The sequence below is a fragment of the Sardina pilchardus genome, chromosome 21 (assembly GCF_963854185.1).
Source record: "Sardina pilchardus chromosome 21, fSarPil1.1, whole genome shotgun sequence".
NCBI lineage: Eukaryota > Metazoa > Chordata > Actinopteri > Clupeiformes > Clupeidae > Sardina > Sardina pilchardus.
The window spans coordinates 9516934-9536933 of NC_085014.1; the positions used below are offsets into that span (position 1 = coordinate 9516934).

At 46.0% G+C, this 20000-nt stretch overlaps 1 protein-coding gene across 2 annotated transcripts in view; it reads left to right on the forward strand.

Moving 5' to 3' along the window:
* The window catches only part of flt4 (fms related receptor tyrosine kinase 4), a 60227-nt gene that overhangs the window by 7895 nt on the left and 32332 nt on the right, over positions 1 to 20000 (forward strand). For both annotated transcript variants that reach the window (XM_062524187.1, XM_062524188.1), the window contains exons 2-9: positions 7094 to 7190; positions 9122 to 9447; positions 13844 to 13962; positions 14698 to 14875; positions 15962 to 16101; positions 18304 to 18475; positions 19276 to 19393; positions 19878 to 20000. The exon at positions 19878 to 20000 is cut by the window's right edge and continues 56 nt beyond it. In XM_062524187.1, the coding sequence (XP_062380171.1) occupies positions 7094 to 7190; positions 9122 to 9447; positions 13844 to 13962; positions 14698 to 14875; positions 15962 to 16101; positions 18304 to 18475; positions 19276 to 19393; positions 19878 to 20000 (1273 nt within the window). The remainder of the gene's footprint in view (positions 1 to 7093; positions 7191 to 9121; positions 9448 to 13843; positions 13963 to 14697; positions 14876 to 15961; positions 16102 to 18303; positions 18476 to 19275; positions 19394 to 19877) is intronic.

The following is a 20000-nucleotide window of genomic DNA, read 5'->3' on the forward strand; positions in this document are numbered from 1 at the left end:
TGCTGGTGTTTGATGCCATTGTTGCTCAGAGCAGCGCATCATTGGCCTGAAAAGAGACCAAGCATCTATGGAGAAAAGGAAATGCGGCGTGCACATTTTCACTGCTTTTCCTGAGAGGGAAGGGATGAGGTGAAAATGCAAACAGGAAAACAGGAAATTTACCCCGGGGGTTGGGGGGTTGACGCGGTGGGATAAGAGGCGTGTGTGTGTGTGTGTGTGTGTGTGTGTGTGTGTGGGTGGGGTTGGGGGAGTATCCGCTTCTATCAAAGCCTTCACGTTTCCTTTCGTGTGTAGCCAGCCACATGGACTCATCCTTTCACTTTGCGACGGGCCCCTCTAGTTCCTCTGACCACACAGGGAAAAGCAAAACAGCATTTGTGTGTCTTTTGCAGAGAGAAAGAGATAAGAGAGAGAGAGAGAGAGAGAGAGAGAGAGAGAGAGAGAGAGAGAGAGAGAGAGAGAGAGAGACCCCTACCTGAGCAGGCACATGATTTATCTCCTGTCTACGGCCGACTCGCATGTCAAAATACACAAGACAGCTTGACTTCAGGCTTCCTTGGCTGTGACGAATGGATGTTACAGAGCCTTGCCTTTGCTCATCAAAGAGAATTAGGTTCAAACCAGATTCACTGGAGGGCGATGGTCACCGATTGGCTGATGGGAGTGGTGTTTGTGGATAGTGTAAATTATTCCTGCTCAGAGTGTAAGTTCTGTGACCACCCATATGTACATTGTCCATACATTGTTAACGCTGCTGTCAACTTGATACAATGAAGCACTGGCTTGAGAAGGGGTGTTTAGGAGATTGCAATGATAAATCTAGTCTCCAAGGCCCTTCTGTAAATGACTGTATACCATAGTTTATGGAGTGATTGACACATTTGTATTGAGAGACGAGGGCGTACCCAGTGCAAGGGTGCTCGTCTGGTGTCGTGCACTCCCGTCCTAATGAAAGGTTTACACCCAGCCCAATTCGCTCTCTCATTTCTGGTCTAACTCGCCCATTTAATGTTAAGTAAACAGTGTTCCCCTCCGAGCCATGCTTTGTTAGAATCTCCCTGAAAGCCACATGTCTGTCTAAATAACCATTTGAGTTCCGCTAAGGGAGTATAATACTTCTATTTAAAGACGGCAAAAGCCTTTAGCTTTAGTTCTGCGTCGCAGGCATTCTTGATTCTTCTTGAGAGAAGACATATGTTGAGAAGATTACACTCCCATTACTGTATTAGACGCTGTGGGTTTTTTTTTCGTCACTCTCTTCGATTTGTTAGTTATCTTAGGTTTACATCTACATTATGCGAGATTCACAAAGCTCTTAGTGTTACATCACTAAACAACAGGGAAAAAAAGCGGGTTGTGAAACCCTAACGACGACCCTAAGGGCCCTCGTTTGTTCAGAGGGGTCATCGGGGTCTCGCTCGTAATGGCTCTCCAAAAAACACTCGCCCACATCCAGGCCTTTGTGGGATGCGTACGCTCAGGGCCTGCGCTCGGGTAACTGGCTATTTTCAGTGTCCACCGAGCACTGGGGTGGTGAGGGGGTTATTTGGAACCTGTCTGGGACCGTTTCAACATCCCCTGATTTTTATTTGAAGTTAGATACTGTAGAGGTGCCTAAATAGCTTTAAAACTATATCTCTGGACATACATATCTCAGCGTATAAGCTCTTATTTAGTAGATTATGTAAGAGATTTATGACTTGTGAAGACATGGGTTTAGAAAAAAACATGAGGTATTGCTAACAGTTGGATTAAAGCATATAGCTATATACTGTAGCTGTCTCCCATCCAGGCCTACTTTCCACAGTTTTCCACGGTCGAATTGCACTGACTGAGACAGCATTGAACATACAGTCAAAAATGAGCTCAAACTCGGGATAAAAAAATTAAAAAAAACATGCTTCCCCCTCCCTCCCCTGAGGGTCCTGTTTGCAAAACACTTCAGAAATGTGTGATTTCTATCATCTCTGACCGTGGATGAACTCCGTGTGTACTCCAATGTCTGGTCATATATCAGTTTATAAGCTATACATTAAATTCACATGCTTACACCCTCTCCCAGCTTCCAAGCTTTCCAACACACAGGGTCTTTGTCAGTGTGGAATCGTATACCCATATGGAAGAGATTGACATCTGGCACACACACACGAATCCATAGCTGTCACAAGCCAAATCCGAGCTGAAGAATGAAATTTATATATGAACGGGTCTTGAAGCTCACTGAACCATATTAGGAAATGGCCAATGACATTTTCCGGTCTGTGTTATCAAGTATTCACTAGAGCGTATCCAATTTATCCATAATCACCTAGCTATGCTAAGGGACTGTTGGGTGCGATTAGGATATGTGTTTAAGTGAGAGCCAGAGGAGTTTGTATGTGTATGTGTGCCTATGCCTGTGTGTGTGTGTGTGTGTGTGTGTGTGTGTGTGTGTGTGTGTGTGTGTGTGTGTGTGTGTGTGTGTGTGTGTGTGTGTGTGTGTGTGTGTGTGTGTGTGTGTGTGTGTGTGTATGTGTGTGTGTGTGTGAGGCAGAGAGTGTGTGTGTGTGTGTGTGTGTGTGTGCAGTTGTGTAAGTGTGCATCTGTTAAGCATGAGGGAGAGAGTTGTCCTCCTTCAGACCTCCTTCACAACAGGGGGGGAAAAACAGAGAAACAACAGTGCAGACAAGATCTGACACTTCACACCCAAATCTCCTAATGACAGAACCATACATCTCCCCATGCACTGAGGAAGGTCCCGTAACCAAGGAGATCGAATGTAAGAGAGCGAGAGAGAGAGAGACATAGAGAGAGAAAGACAGTGAGAGTGGGAGAGAAAGAGAGAGAGAGAGAGAAAGAAAGACAGAGAGAGAGAGGGAGAAAGAGAGAGAGAAAAAAGAAAGAATTAGAATCCAGAAGAGAAAAAGGAGAGGAATCGCTTCCTCACAGGGATGGGTGTACACAGCTATCCATCATTCCGTCTGAATGGTCTGGAAAAGTGAGAGTGTAGCATTTGAAATTGAGATATACTGTAGATGGCCCAGCGCCCAAACGCACTCCTGACAGTGTACTTTGCCAAAGGATTTACAGTACGTTGATAATCTGTGGATGTATATGTATCTGTGCCGCGCAGCTGTTTAAATCACACCGCTCGCTGTCTTTTGCCTTACACGCATCGAACCCCCTCCCAACTCCCACCGTCTATGAAATGATATAATGTCATGGTTTCTAGACCCATTTCTCTGAGCTCCCAGTATGTAGGTCAGATGGGGAGCTCGAACGCATATATAGGATTGGAGAATGCCGATCTGGCTTCTCCTGTGCATTCAGCCCCCTCAATTAAAGCTGTTTATGTCCCTGCCTTCTACAGGCCAAGTGTTTAATGAGCGCAAGTGGGAAATAAAACTTCACACTTGGTCAAATCAGCTGAAATTTCGGCAGGTTCAATGTGGGGGCAAAAGCCGCCACTCCACATCAACCAACCACCCCCATTACCACACACTCACACACCGCACACACATGCAAGACCAGAGACGGAAAAAAAATCCAAAGCTATATATTTGAGACATTTATCGTCTGAGCGTTGGCTGTGATGGTGTCGGTGTCCTTTCCCTCAGCCTAATTCAGAATTCCTCCCCGGCCGCTTGAGAACATAATCATATTCTGGTTATTTTCTCAACCTCCTGCTCCAATTTATTTATTCCCGCTCTCCAGAGAGACTTGCCCTCTTTTCATCATTTTCACCTGTGGAACCTCTGTGAATGCTGAATAGGTCTCGAACAAGCCTTGCATTAAGGCCGGCGAAATAGAAAAATATATTAAACTGCTTTCTGGACAGATGGTGACGATGTGTGGGTGGTTTCAAAACCAATGTTTTTTCTTTTTTTTTTGGAAGCACACACACGTCTTCTTCTTGTTTTGTGGAAGAATTATAGCCACACTGATGTGTGTCCGCCGCGGGAGGGTGGGGGGGTTGGGGTCGGTGTGTCTTCAGCATGGCAGAGGTCACCGTCCCACGCTGCGGTTTCTGGGGTGGTCGGACAATCGAGGGGAAGGTGGGAGGGTGGAGGTCAAGGTGCGGTGCCTAACCTGGGCATTTCCAGGGGGACGCAGAGGTGACGGGTGGAATGCCATCGCTTCCCTCCGTGTCCGTTAGCGCAAGGAAATCGAACGGCTCCAGAAATAGAGGAGGTGTGAGCAGTCGTGAATTTCCTTTTTCACACTGTCCTCCACCTCCCCCCCCCCACCCCACCCCCCACACACACACATCTCCACGCCCCCCCCACTCCCCACACACACACACCCCCTCCCCCCTCCCCAAGACTTGCACCGTTTATTTAAGCACCACTGATGGATTTGTGTTCCTGTCTGTGTGTCGATACACAAGAAGACCTCCATTCCTTCAAGCTGCAGGCCATCAGCGAGAGAGAGAGAGAGAAAAAAAAAGGTGATACTATTTCGAATACAGCCCCACATGCAGTGATGAGGTTTGTTGTTTTACAGGAAAACCCATTTCAGTTCCAGGAATCACCCCTCCACTGAGGTCCATTCAGATCTAGTGCTGGGGCAAATGGAATTGGGAGGCAGGAAATCGAATAGGCTGTAAAGATCCCCCCCAGTGTAGCCGCATCGCTCAAAGGGAGCTCAGCTACCACCATAAAGCACCTCTCTGCCTTTCGCTGCTGTCTTTTTAGGGGCCGCGCGCGGTGCTGTTTACACGCAAGTTTGTGCCCTCGTCAAAAAAAATAATAGCAACTTTTTACAGAGTCGGTGCCTCTTTGTAAAGTGAGCAGGTCCTTCACGGAGCGATGCTTTCACAAGGTCTCTCGCGATCCTTTGAGCTCCACCAGCGGGGGCTCTCGCGCGTTCCCTCGTTCCCTCGTTCTCTCGTTCTCTCGTTCTCTCGTTCTCTCTCTCTCTCGCCGCTGGGTGCGGGGCGAGGAGCGCCTAGCGGGTTTGTCACAGTCACACTGGGTTTGTTTTCTCTCAATAAACAGATAGCGGGCGTTAGATGTAGTCATGGGAAAATGGCTCGTAGAAATGGCTGGTATGGGTAGCACGCTTTCTTCAAAAACACAACCCCACTTGTGTATTCTGACACTTGAGCTAGAAAGCATAACCCTGAGATGTGGTGGGCCTTCATGTGCTTTTTGTTATTCAAGCCGTTTTATACAGGCGAGGCGAGTTTATTTATATAGCACAACAATACCTGGTAAACAAAGAATTTTCAGACAAGTACACAATGGATCTGATCAACTAGCACAGAAACAGGCAGCAATATACTCTATTTTCTAAATATACATCACATTTCATCCATGCTGTTTTCCAGTCTGTGTGCGAAGTGTTCCGTGAAAAGTAAGTCAATACAATTGGGAGCACAGCAGTTATGCATAGTGCCTCTGTTCCATTTTCTTATTCAAGTTATGAGTATGATTTTACTTATACATGTTCTGGGGCCCATGTTAACTTAGGGGGTGGGGAGGGTCGGTTGGGGGTGTGTGTGATGGGAAGGTGGTGGTGTTGGTGAGGGAGGGAGGGGGGTGGTGCTCAGAATGGCAACATCAGCAACAACAGAAAACCAACAAAAGGGAAGCTCAGTGCTGCCTGTGGACTCGAGCCTAACTATAAACAGGTTCCCTGGCTCGCCATCAAATATTTACAAAACCGCGTCCATTTTCTATTGTCGACCAGGATGGCAGGATGTGTCGGAAGCAGCCGGGGTTGTGTACATGAAACGCAATGGGCCCGAACGTCAGGCTTTTGATTGGCGTACGCGGCCACGCTTCGCTGTCGTCCACTGGCCCCTGGAAATGACTTTGTCTGGCTGACTGGTTTGGGCAGCGGGAGAAGTGCCCGCGCTTTAGCCTCTCTCTCTCTCTCTCTCTCTCTCTCTTGCTCTCTTTCTCTCTCTCTTCCTCTCTCTCTCTCTCTCTCTCTCGCTCGCTCGCGCGCTCTCTCTCGCTCTCTCTCGCTGGCGCTGTCTCGCTCCTGTCGTGTGGTTAAGCTCCGTGCAGGACACGGTGTGTGGTGGCGCACAGTCTCCGTCCCTGGACTGTAACAGAGCACCCCCGCAGACATCTCCCCTTCCATCGGTTAGGGTCAGGAGGACGCATGTTGAGGCTCTCTATTGTACCTTTTTTATTTTTATTTTTAGGAAAAAAAAACGCTGTCTCGGCCAGAAATAAAACTCCTTTTCTGTGTGTGTGACAGCGTGATCTGTCTGCATGTTTTGTGATGAAGAGTGTGTGTGTGTGTGTGTGTGTGTGTGTGTGTGTGTGTGTGTGTGTGTGTGTGCGCGTGTGTGCAACATCTACAGTGCGCTGGCAGGCTGTGCTCCTCTCAGCTCTCCTCTCATCCTGTCTCTCTTTGTGTGAAATAATCCTGCTACTCTTTTGGCTGCTCCAGAGTGGAAACAATTAATCCAGTGTTTAGCTTAGCCTTTTCACCATTAATCTTGAGGGGGTTTCTTCTTCCCCCCTCCTTTAGATGAAACCTATTTTTCAGACAAATTGGCACAAGCTATCCATCTGACCTACCTTCCCTCTCACGTAACACCTTTCAATTTGTCGGCATCTTCAGTGGCGAAGGCCGCTCACCCCTAACTATCCCCAGCTGTTCCGTAAGTCACGGTGACGTTTTTACACACAATATGCCCCCGAGCCCGGAGTCCAGTAATGACACACAGAGGGGGCTTTTGCTCTGGATTTAATGGTGACTATTTCTGACGTTGGCCGTCGGCTAATGTAAGCCATCTTAGCGGTGTCAAAACCCCTAGTCTGAGCTCAAATGGGTGTGTGGACATGACAGGTCCAATCACCTCCTTGACTCTGTGGAGAGGGGCCATGTTCTTTGTTGGACTGGAAGTGTGAAAGCGAGTGAGTGGGGGTGAGTGATGTACGGATGTATCTGATGGCTTAAAAGCAAAGCCGTGTAATAAAAAACATGCCGGGGAACACGGCCATCCAAGCCTCCGCCATGCCTGATTTCGTCTAGCCAAGACGCTGAGGTGCTTTGACAGGTTTTGCCAGGTGTGCTGTCAAAAAGCTTTGCTTTCCGCTTGGCGGCATGCCTCCTCAGATCATCAAGCCTATCTGTCCGCTTTTTGTTCTTGCAGGTCTGGTGATTGGTTATTCTATGACTCCGCCCACCCTTGACAACCTCAAAGACGATCTTGTGATTCAAGCCGGTGACACTCTGAATATCACATGCAGGTATGAAGAATTGACAAGAACACCATTGATAATGTGTCAGCATCATCGTTTTAATAGCACGGCCTGTTTTCCCAGTTGAAAATAACTACGTGAGACATGTGGCATCTCTCCCAATACAGGTCCTCCCAAATGTTCAGCGGTGTTGATAATGTTAACAGCATGTTTGGTTTGAAAAGGCTTAAGGAAGCAATTCAGTTTTTTATTTATTGCAGATTCCTATATAATCTCTGGAGTTGCTCTTGCCAAAAAATCCATGATCCTTGATTAACTTTTTTTTCCCCTACCCATAACTGAACAGGGCTTGTGAAGACAAATAATATCTCTGGATTCATTCCCATAGTGATTCACTAAAAAAAAAAGTACTATGGTATGCCCTCTAAAATAAGGACTTGTCCCTGTGGATATCCTTACCACATCAAGTGAGGAATCAGGGCTAGATTTCTCATTGTATCTGTCTTCGACACAGTCACTGCAATCAGTTTAGAGACGTCGCAAGAGATTTACAAGATGCAGAGGAGGAGTCGCTTTATTGTTCTGACAGAGATTTGGAATGGAGTTATTTTCAGATGTAAATCCTGGTGCTCCTTTTGTTACCTCATTTCCAGCACGACTCCCGGTCCTAAGGATGCCTGGTGCTAACAGCACCCCATCACAGTCCTCAGGGGGTGGCCGTGTATTGGTTTAGCTACACGTAGCCGTAATTGTAATAACACACTCGCTCTATGAGTAAGGGATCTGGGGATTACTTTAGAAGCTTTTTTTTTTCTATTTCACTGGGCGCACAATATGTGATTTATCTATAGATCAGCTGGATGGATGGAGAGGCAGGAAGTTTTCGCACACTCGGAGATGCATACATTAGCTAGTATGATAACAATACGTGTCCTCTCAGCTGTGCTAGTGTAAGGAGAAACATACTTTAGGCAGTATGATAATAACCCGTATCCTCCCAGCTGCGGCGGTGTAAGGAGAAAGCTCGGACACCTCGGGGGTAGCGAGTCTTGGGGGAGGGATAAGGGAAAGCAGCGAGGAGGATTTTCTCCGCGAGTTTTCATATCAGCCCAATCAAACCCCCGCTGGCCTACCTCCTGCTGGCTCAGGGAAGACTATCATTAAGGTGTCGAGTGGAATCCATCTCACACTCATGCCAGTGAAGTCCCCTTTTTTTTTTTTCCTTGAGTGGAAACTGGCGAAAATTGAGCTTTGACAACCTCTTTGCACCGGAAAAAAAAAAAAAAAACTTGAAAGAACTCCAGAAGTAGAGCTCAGGTCTCCTTAGAGGCCTTTAACATGCCCACAGCCTCTACCCTAACATCTTGATACTTATCCTATTAGCATTGTATCGCCAGAGATTGTCTCTAGAACAGTTGATCCTCTGGAACAGCTGATCTTTCAGCACCACCCCCGAGAGAAGCTCAGTGACCCACTTGGCATCCTCTCTCAATAGGGTGCCTCTCATTCAGCGTTTATACGTCCTCCCTCGCTCCTCGGGCCTCGATCCTCACTGATCTACATAAAGGATGATGGGGCGGCAACAATGGGATAGTCTATACCAGCTTCTATCTTTCTTTATGTAGATCAGTGAGGATCGAGGCCCGAGGAGCGAGGGAGGACGTATAAACGCTGCATGAGAGGCACCCTATGTGTATGTATGGATGGATGTGTGTATGTGTGCATATGATATATGTATATGACACATGTATACACATGTATATTTCAATATCTCTTATCCTAAATGGCTAGCTATCTTATTTATATATACAGTATATATATATATATATATAAATATTACAACATCATAAATTATTTATTATAAAATTGTATTTTATTCTAGCTGCTGATTTCCGTAATTTCGTTCCACACTGCACTTCTTGGAGTGGTTGTTTGGAATGACAATAAAAACTCTTGAATCTTGAATCTTAACCCGCTAGGGGACAGCGCACACTGGACTGGGCCTGGCCTGAGGATACCCTCCAGAAAGTCCAGCCCAGTGATCGGCCTCACCACGACCAGGACCTGACCCAGGACTCTCAGGACCGAGACCAAGGCTCGGACCGGGACCCAGAGACCGGCGGGCCCGGTCCGAGGGCCGTGCGGGTGGAGGAGTGCCAGGGCGAGGCGGGCAAGCCCTACTGCAAGACGCTGACGCTCACCAACGCCCAGGGCAACGACACGGGCTACTACCGCTGCTTCTACCAGGACATCAAGGCCATCATCGATGGCACCACCGCCGCCAGCGTCTACGTCTTCGTCAGAGGTGAGTCCCCGTGGGGCCAGAGATCCAGTCCACAGTCCAGTGGATGGTCAGGGGTGTTTTATGTCACAACCAGGGGCAACTGTAATTGTTTAGAATGGGCCATTACAATATAGCATCCATACATCTTTAAACCGAACATTGTTTGGAAATACGGTGCTACCTGCCGCTCTTATCCAAAATGTCTTCTCTCTTCTCTTAGCATCTTTTTGTGTTTGACTCGTTTTCGGTAAAAAGACAGTGGTCTGTTGTAGATGTAAGATCTTGATGTGTAAACTATGAATGCATATTATGTCGAGGATGTCTGCTGGTGTTTACATCGAATGCCTTTGTGCTCTGGCAGAACTTCTGTTGTATCTGTGAGTCATTTTGATGCTGTCTTTCTGAAAAGCACTTTTTGACTAATGTTGTCATTATCACTGCGGGCTGTTTACGGAGGCTGTAGGAGGTGTTTTGGGGAAACCAGCCCCTCAAAATAGATGTTAATATAATTAAAAACACAAAAGCAGTTTCAGGACATTGGCTTTTGTTTTTTTTTTTTGTTTATAATTAAGCCAGTTGATTTAAAAATGTAAGTGCTCCTCTTCAGCACAGCTAATTAAGTGTCTGGGACCCCGTTCCCGTTTCCAAGATATCCAATATTGTTGCCAAATGAAAAGTTACCATGGATACGACTCCACCTGAATATCAATTTCCTGTCTCAGACACAATTAGCGTCCATGATTAGAGCTGAAATCAGCTGGGTGCATGGCTGAGAGTATGACCAAGTTGTGTTTTGGTCTGCTTACATTTACCACTTCAAGCAACACCTTTTTTTCACCTTAAAACAACTTCAGTTTGATGATACACTTTAATATGGAGAGTGCAGATGCGCACCCAGATTGCCTATATTGCACTATATAACTTCCTTACAGGAACATTACCCTTTTCGGACGTTTTTGATACCACATTAGTGGTAAATGGGCCCCAGTGTATGGAAAATTGATGACAAGGGGCATAAATACCAATTACTACATCGTGTTGCGCTTTCAGTTGTGTTTTTGTCGTTGCGTTCGCCTTGGGAGATCTGATAGAATATTATGAGCATAAAAATAAAGTGTTCCAAATGAAAGCAGACCTCACACAATCAAGATTTGGTCAAGTACTGCACTAGAGTCTTTATTGTCCTAGGATATTCTTCTTCACACGTCATTCCATTCCATAAAAAGACAGCAGCATTTGATGTTGACATCACAGTCTCATACATATAACATATCACACATCACATATAACATATATAATAAGACACACACCATACCCCCCCCCCCCCCTCTAGCTCCCCTCCCTCCTCAACACAGTGCAAGCGAAAGTGGATAGTGCAGACAACATAACCACAAAAGAATAGAGAGGAGGAATTAATTGTCACCGGAGCTTAGTGCAGTGATGGCTGAGGGTACAAAACGTTTCTTTTTTCCAGTCCAGAGCTCTGTATCTGCGGCCAGATGGGAGTATGGTGAAAAACCGGTTCAGGGGATGGTCTGGGCGGCTCGCCGTGGTGCGGGCAAGGGCATGGTGCGGGCAATGTTCCTGTAAGAAACTATATAACTTCCTTACAGGAACATTACCCTTTTTGGCAGTTTTTGATACCACATTAGTGGTAAATGGGCCCCAGTATATGGAAGATTGATGACAAGGGGCATAAATACCAATTATTACGTTGTGTTGCTCTTTCAGTTGTGCTGTTGTTGATGCGTTCGCCTTGGGAGATCTGCTAGAATATTATGAGCATTTCGACAAAAATCTCATCCTCCCCTCCCCTCCTTTAAAACAGAGTGTTCCAAATGAAAGCAGACCTCACACAATCAAGATTTGGTCAAGTTTTGCAGTAGCCGCTGGATCACCTAGAATCGTTGCCAATATCAAGCGAAAACAAGACTGTTCAAAAATGTTCCCAAGGAAAAATAGACACACACTGTATTCACTTAATTCAGTGTAATAAAGGCCCAGAGTCATTATTCTTGGCACTTCCTTGGTGGAGATCTTGAGAATGGATAATATTCCTTTCATCTCCTTCGAAGTAAGCCTGGCCTATTTTTCTCTCCCCCGAATCCTGTGCACTTTGGTGCTTTTTTTTCCAGTTTTTTAGTCCTTTCAGTTTGTAGTCCTTGCTCTCTCTCGCAGGGCTTTCTGGTCTCACCATCTCGAGCCAGATTGCTTGAAATAATGCCTTTTCTCTCCCTACAAGCCTGGTGGCGTTTAAGATCAGGCATTGTTCAGCATCCTCAGCCAAAGAGGACTCTGCTGCTGGGGAGCCTTGTAAGTAAGGGGGGGCGGGGGGGGGGAAGAAAAAAAGAGAAGGAAATTGCTTTGTGTGGGTCGCGGAGGCCTTTGAAGTCGGCTTTTTTACACGCGCTCGCCGTTCGCCTGATGGCGAAGCACTCGCCCGGACCCCCGGGAGCCGCCGTCCGATCGAAGCCACCTGATTTTTTTTTTTTTTTTTTGGAGGGGATCAGTTGATCAAAGGCGCTCGCCTGGAAGTCCAGGGAGAGGTGCCAGGCCCAGGCTGTGTCTCAGCCCTGGTTTGAGGGCAGTGTGAGCCTGGGGGGGGGGGGGGGGGGGGCGGGGGATGGGAGATGGTGCCGAGGCGAAGGCTGGGTGATGGAGGACAGGTAGTGGTGGTGGTGGTGGGCGGAGAGGAGGGGGGGGGGGATGATGGAGAGGACAGAGTCTTGGAGTTGGGCTCAGGTATACAGGCATCAGTCGCTGCTGACAGGTGAATGAAAGTGAAAGGCGCTGTGATTTCTCCTGACGGTGTGCGGAAGCCGTTGCCATAGATCCTGCTAGGGGGCTGATCAGAAGCAGCTGCAATCACAGCCATAAATTAGGATGAACGCTGAGGACCGAGAGAGAGAGGGAGAGAGAGAGAGAGAGAGAGAGGGAGAGAGTGAGAGGGAGGGAGGGAGGGAGAGAGAGAGGGAGAGGGAGAGAGAGAGAGAGAGAGAGGGAGAGAGAGAGGGAGAGGGAGAGAGAGAGAGAGAGAGAGAGAGAGAGAGAGAGGGAGGGAGGATGAGACACATGTGGCTCCAGTTAGCGCACCACAGATACTTTACTCTCTCTCTCTTTTTCACTCTTCTTCTCTCTCTCTCTTTCTCTCTGTCACTCTCTCCATATTTTTATCTTGTTCTGCTAAATGTCTAAATGTCTATCACTCTTCTCCCTGTCTGGCTTCATCTGTTTATCTCTCTTCTTTACAGCACATTTCTCTCTCTTTGTAGCTATCTTTCCCTTTGTTTTTCTCTCTCTCACACACACACACACACACACACACACACACACACGTCTGCTGTAGCTGCCTTTGTTTGTCTTCTCCTCTAATCTCTCCGCATTGCTCTTTGGAAACGGCAACTACAGTAAATCTTGCACCCCAGAGCTACCTGTGTCCTTTGTGTGAGGGAAGCCGAAGAGCACAGATCTCACCTCATACTTGTGATTTATCGCCAAATATCAAAACATTGTTGGTGGTTGTTTATTTTTGGCAATGTCTTGTCTACCCAGACCTCCACAGGCGCTAATAAAAACCCTCTCTGTGTAGCCTAACAGTTTTGTTTGTGTTCACTGCTGCTTGACAGCTTGGCTTTGAACAGTGCAGGAAAAATGAATGATGAAGCACTATACAAGGCGCTAGAAAGCTAATATGCTAATCGGCATTACAATTGGATGATATATATCCCCAAAAGATTTGAGGAAACTCATGTTGGATGTTGTTACATCTAATTCTGTCGAGATTAAAAAAGAAAAGTCTGTTTGAGGAGGGATCAAGGCAGGGAATATTGATAAGCTCATCAAGATATGGCTCATTTTTTATCTTTCTATCTTTGCGATTTACTTAATGAAAGAGAATTGAAAAAAAAAAGCTTTGACTCGATCCCCAAGCTCATCCGCATCCGTATGTAAAGAGAGAGAGAGGGGGCAATGAGGGAAAGGAATTTTTACAGCCAGCGAGATCTGATAACCCCTGGGTTTGGTACACTGTTAGTGTCCATTGCACTTCATAAAGAGGACTTGCGCAGCTATTCACCAGAGCCGAGATTGCCCTGATAGTAATCTTAAGCTTTACAAACAGATTATTGTCAGGAATGTATGAAATATAACCATCTCAACCTTCTCATCTGAAGTTGTGCTGTTAAATCTTGTCAGGATAATGTATTGGTCCAAGATGTAGTTCAAAGTGCATTGTGTGATTTATTGCTGTTTTCAGTGGATTGAAGTTCATCCGTTTTTCGACTATCTCCCTTTGTCCATTCATTAGATGTTGACATGTATCCTTTCATTATTTTAAAACTTCATTGCCATAATTCACTTCTTTGTACTAATGTGAAGAATGTCCAGTGAGTTTATGTTGTTGTTTTTTTCCCCACAGATCTCGATCAGCCATTTGTCAAAAGTGAGATAGAGACGATCTTCGTCAGCGAATCTTTGGCCGATGTTGTCGTGCCCTGCCTGGTTTCCATCCCTGAGCTCAGCGTCTCTTTAATCCGAGTAAGTGGGAGATCGCTGATCGATTGAAGCCGCGATGTTGTTTCCAAGTCCTTAATAGCCTGCTTACCCCGACCCCCCCCCCCCCTCCAGCTTCCTCCCAGGCAGTAATAGACCTTACAATAACGAGTCTCAATAACAAGCTCTGGCCTGGGTTTGTGTTGCTTGGCATTCTGAGGCCTTCTATAGTGTCATCCAGGTAGATCAAAGTGTTTCATGAAAGCACACAATAGCACGCATAAGCAGGCACCTTAATACCCTAACTTGATTTGAACTTGCACTAGGAAACCGTGTCTGCCTCTGCATTAAGATTTCTTGATGTAGCTGTCATTTCTTGTCGTTGTCACTGAGCAGTAACTCTTTAAAGATCTTCAGCTCACAAGTGATTGGTTGCTCAAGACGATGTAGTCGCACATCGGCAATGAAGAGTACCAAAGCAACAGTGGGAGGCCATTTATACAATGAAATGCAAAACAGAATAAATCACATCCTGTGTTGCCTCAGAATGAGTCTATTCATTTGAAACAAAAATATTGTAATTAATTATGAATTAGCCAGACAACAGCTTTTAATTATGTGTGAGAAATCGCCATGATTTTTAAATCCAGTTTCTGCGCCAAGTACTGTATTATTTGTAATACCTTGGCTCTGTACATACAGTATAGACACTAATAGGCAAAACTGAACCGCTGTAGAACTGATTGGTTTGGCCTTGTGTTGTTCGGTCTCGTTCCACAGACAGACCTGGCAGGTAAGAACCCCCTGAGGGACAGCGAGACGAAATGGAACAACAAGCAGGGATGGTCCGTGCCCAGGCGCATCATCGACACTCTTCCGTATTTATTTGGCTTCCAATGCTCCGCCTACATCGAAGGTCAAGAATTCAAGTCGGCATTCTACATGGTACACTTCACAGGTGAGTGCTGCTACCAAACAGATGTGTGAAATAGGTAGGTTACAGTCTCTGTCAAATGTCACAGGAAATTCCAAACCCGGAGTCGGAATTCTGATTCTGACAAATTGTGATATTATTCTTATTTCATTCAGAACATCTCGTTTCTTGCCCCCATTCTCCCAGTAGAAAAAAAAAAACAAATATTGTTGGACATGTAATGGAGTCAGTTTTGTTTTTAAGAGAGTGTATCTAAGGGACATGTTGGTGTTGGAACAGCATTCGTTATTTTATCAATGGTTTGGCGTAGGGTGAAGACTGTAATATCTTTCCACAGAGGGATTATGATGTGGGCATTCTTAATGGCTTTATTGATATTAATGATTGAGGACGCCGGTTTAAATGAATGTGTGCTCGTTGGCCAAGACAAAGCTAGAGCGGACCGCGGAGTTATCATCTCCGCTCGCGTCGCGCTGAACTTTCAAGACACGTCCTGTCAGAGGGTTATACAGTGAGGTCATTCCTCACTTACTTACAGTCTTAAGAGCAGTGCAGATCCACAGCCAGCCAAGAATAACAGTCAAACCCCTCTAAGGCCTAACAAAAAGTGTTTAAAGAATATGTGTGTGTGTGTGTGTGTGTGTGTGTGTGTGTGTATGTGTGTGAGTGAGAGAGTGTGTGAAAAAGCGAGAGTGTGAGAGAGAGAAAGTGATCCCTCCACAGCTATCAGCATAGCCAATGAAGCATGAAAATAAACATCAGTCCCCCCTCGCTCCTTTTTTCGAGCAAATATCAGGTTTGTGTATCTGGGCGTTTCGCAGCCATCTGAATCCCGCTCCTAATGATAGCCAAAGGGCAGATTGAATTACACTATTAAGACTGCAAACAGTACGGGACGGTGTGTGCCTGTGTGTCACACCAAGGGGCTTGCCTCTGCTTGGGCCTCAGAACCAGAACCTGTGTGTGTGTGTGTGTGTGTGTGTGTGTGTGTGTGCGTGTTGGGGGAGTGTGGAGGGTGTGTGTGTGTGTGAGTGGGGGGGGGGGGGGGGGGGGGGGGCTGACGGAGGAAAGTGCTGACGGACGGTGTGGCCGCTGTCGCGCCCCTTGCAGGAAGCAAAGTTTACGATCTCAAGCTGTTTCCTGAGGAGCCGGTGGACCTGATGGTGGGGGAGGCGCTGGTGCTCAACTGCACGGCCATGGTGGAGTTCGACGCGGGCGTGGACCTCCAGTGGCACTACCCCAGACAACAGGTAGCGCACGGGGGTCAGGGGTATGGGGGGTGGTGGTGATGGGGGGGGGGGAGTTGGGGGGGCAACAGTGGAGGGATGTGGGCAGTTCAAGGGGAGAAAGAGGGTGAAGGCTGATCAGATGAAGAGGTGAAATACCTGTGACCGCATGCAGTAGTGTTAGTAGAAGTCGGCTGCAGGACTGCCATAATGACAATGACAAGATCAGCTAAAGGTGCTACAGTAATTTCCTGTATATTAACCGCATTCTGTATAAGCTGCAGGACAGTGTTCTATGCAAGTTTAAAGAGACAAAGCCATATTAACTAAACCCTGTGTATTAACCTCATAGCCGAAGAAAATGAGCAAAATCAATCAAAATCATTGGGAAATAGTGGTATGTGTAGAATCAAGGACAGACAATAGGTCAGGGACATGGAGACACACAGTAGAGAGTGGGGGACAGTGTGGTGTGGGCGGAGGAGGAGCTGGAGGACGACCAGGTGGAGGACTGAATGGCCTACAACAGCAGTGATTACTGCGTGGCTCGGTGGTTGGCAGGAGGTTGTACGACTGTCATAACCACAACGGGAAGGTGCATGTAAAGAACTAAATAACACTGGCCGGCTTGGCTAGTAAGCCTCTTATGTAAAGCACATTAAATTGCCTCTCTGTATGAAATGTGCTGTATGAATAAACTTGCATTGCCTTACTTTGATACGGCTTGTCCCAAGAGGATTTTGGAAGCGCTCCATTTGAGTACCCACAAGTTTCCAGAAAGTTTTGGATATGGCCGAGATAAGACTACATGTAGCGTGCCAACCTCTATATGATTCACAGCTATCTACAGTTGGCCTCCATTAGTGATTCCATGCACATGAGTTGATATTTACATCACATTAGCTCATGGTAAACAGGCCCCCGTAAGGTTTTCATTTCTGTAAGCACTCATGCTGTGAAGAGAACTGATATTTTGACCATGATAGGTTTGCTACTGAGCTACTTGTAGACACGCACATTTCTGTTGCATTTCTGTACAAATTAACAAATGTTAAAACTGTAATTATTTCAGCCTCTGAAATTGGATTTTTGTGATTAATGACCCAATTACTGGCAGTGTTTGGAGTTATATGCCAATCCTATCGCCATTGCCTTGCTTTGATTGCTTTGGTTACGCTAGTGTGTCTGATGTAGCATCATATAGCATATGGTCTGTGTTACAATATAAAGGAACATTTCAAGAGTGAAAAAACACTCAAATGTTTCAGTCCTCTATCTGTGGGGAGAGACGCTTTTCATCCTCAAGTTCACTCAGTAATCGCTGTCAGTCAAGCATTCAAACACGAACGGGAACATAAACAGTGTAGTGGCTTCAAACACTAGCTGAGTTTCATTAGATCAGCCACTTATACAATAGTCAAATAAATCAAAGCACATCTGTACAAAAGAGGTGATCAAACAAATCTGTCATATAAAGTTACATCACATAAATCAACACCAATTGTCACCAAGGCTCCTCATCTCCTCTTATGAGTCTATCTATTTACATGTATGTATCTATGTATCTACAGTATCTACTGTATCTATCTATCTATCTATCGATCGATTTATCTGGGTCTCTATCTGTATACAGTATATACTGTATATAGATAGATAGATAGATAGATATGTCGGTCTATCTATTTACAGTATGTATCTATGTATCTACAGTATCTACTGTATCTATCTATCTATCTATCGATCGATTTATCTGGGTCTCTATCTGTATACAGTATATACTGTATATAGATAGATAGATAGATAGATAGATATGTCGGTCTATCTATTTACAGTATGTATCGATGTATCTACAGTATCTACTGTATCTATCTATCTATCGATCGATTTATCTGGGTCTCTATCTGTATACAGTATATACTGTATATAGATAGATAGATGTCTGTCTATCATATAAAGTCACATCACAACCTCACATACCGTAATTTCCCGACTATTAGCCGCGGCTTATACATTGATTTTGCAACATTTCTTCAGCTATGAGGTTAATACAGGGGGGCAGTTAATATGGTGTTAATATGGTTTTGTTTCTTTTAACTTGCATAAAACACTGCCCTGCGGCTTATGCACAATGCGGCTTATATGCAGGAAATTACTAATCAGATAAATCACTCAAATCATCACCTCCTCACCTGGTCTTAGCCTGAGGTTGTGCATTGCTGCCTGCAGGTGAACCAGTCGGTGGTCCCCCAGTACAGCCGCAACTCTCTGGCCCAGGCCACGGAGGCCTCGAGCATCTTCACCATCCGGGACGTCAGCGTCACGGACACGGGCACCTACACCTGCACGGCCCAGAGCATGCACGCCCTGGTGACCAGGACCACTGCGGTGATCGTTCACGGTAAGAGCTGTCGTCACACGTAGGGTCAGTTTGCCGTACCCCTAGTCCTAGATTATAAATTATTACTGTAAATTGCTATGAAGTTACAGTTGTTCGATTTGTTTTGGGAAATGCACTTACTGTTTTGCAAATCTCAAGGGTGATTCGAGAAATGTACCAAAGCGACTGAGAAAAACTGTAAAAGTTGATAAATTACCGTAAAGTTACAGTAATAGAAATCTTTAATGAAGTTCCCCTGTTTAATCTCAGACTAGGGTTCACAGTAATCTACGTTCGAGAAATCGGCCCATACAGTTAACCTATAGTCACTTGTAAGCAGATAATGTGCGCGGTCTGCACACATTTGCCCTTTGGCATGTTCACTGTATGCTAGCACAGATGCTGAATAGAGAGTAAAAGACTTGACAAGGCAAACATGGGTCAATATGTGTGCCATGAGGGCATTTGTTCCATTTTGACATTTGACCTTTGCTCGTAGCTACACAATATGAATTAGGGAAGTGAGAGCCTGATCTGCTCAGTCTCTTGACAGCTGTGCAGTGCAAGCTCAACTACAAACTGCACACTGTGGCGATTATGCACAGGCCCTGTTCTGCAAGCGTTCACACTAATTTTTCCATGCACGTGTTCGCTGTGTGGGTGCGTGTGTGTGTGTGTGTGTGTGTGTGCGTTTGTGTGTGTGCATGTTTGTGTGTGTGTGTGTGTGTGTGTGTGCGCGCGCCTGTGTGTGCATTTGTGTGTGTGTGTGTGTGTGTGTGTGTGTGTGTGTGTGTGTGTGTGCACATGTGTGTCTCTTTCAGAAAAAGCCTTCATCAGCTTGGACTACAAGAGCGGGCCGGCGGTGGAGACAACAGCCGGGGAGAAATCCTTCAAGCTGTCCGTCAAAGTGTCGGCGTACCCCGTCCCCGAGACCCAATGGTGAGCCTCGCGCATCATCCCCGCCAGGTCCAACAGGTCCAACAGGAAATGATGTCACCGTCCTAACCAGCGCCCGCTCGCTCTCTCGCCACCCAGCCGCTGCCCAAATGAAACCCGACAGGCAATTACGGCAAACACATCAGTGTGTGTTTTATGGGCTAAATTAAGAGACAAAAATGAAATGAAATTTCTTGTCTCTCTTCTCTCCGCTAATGCAAAACCGCAGGCCACGGTGTGTTTGTTTGCACAAATGGCAGCAATCCAGCCATCATCGTGCCATTAGTCGCTGCGAAATGGAAATTTCTGCTAGATTCTAATCTAATTTGGTGTTACATTATCGGAGGGTGTGAAATTGGATGGGTGGAAATTGATTTCTGTATCTCTGGGGCAGTTTCATCTTATCTTTATTATTGTTATTGTTATTATTATTATTATTATGACGACGGCGGTCGTCGTTTTTGCGTTGTTATTGTGTCTCGGGCAGGCTTAAAAACGGCAAAGTGATAAACAGCAAGCGGCCCGAGTTTAAGCGGATGAAGCTGCAGCACCAGGCGCTGGAGATCCGAGACGTGTGTGAGCTGGACGCGGGGAACTACACCGTGGTGAT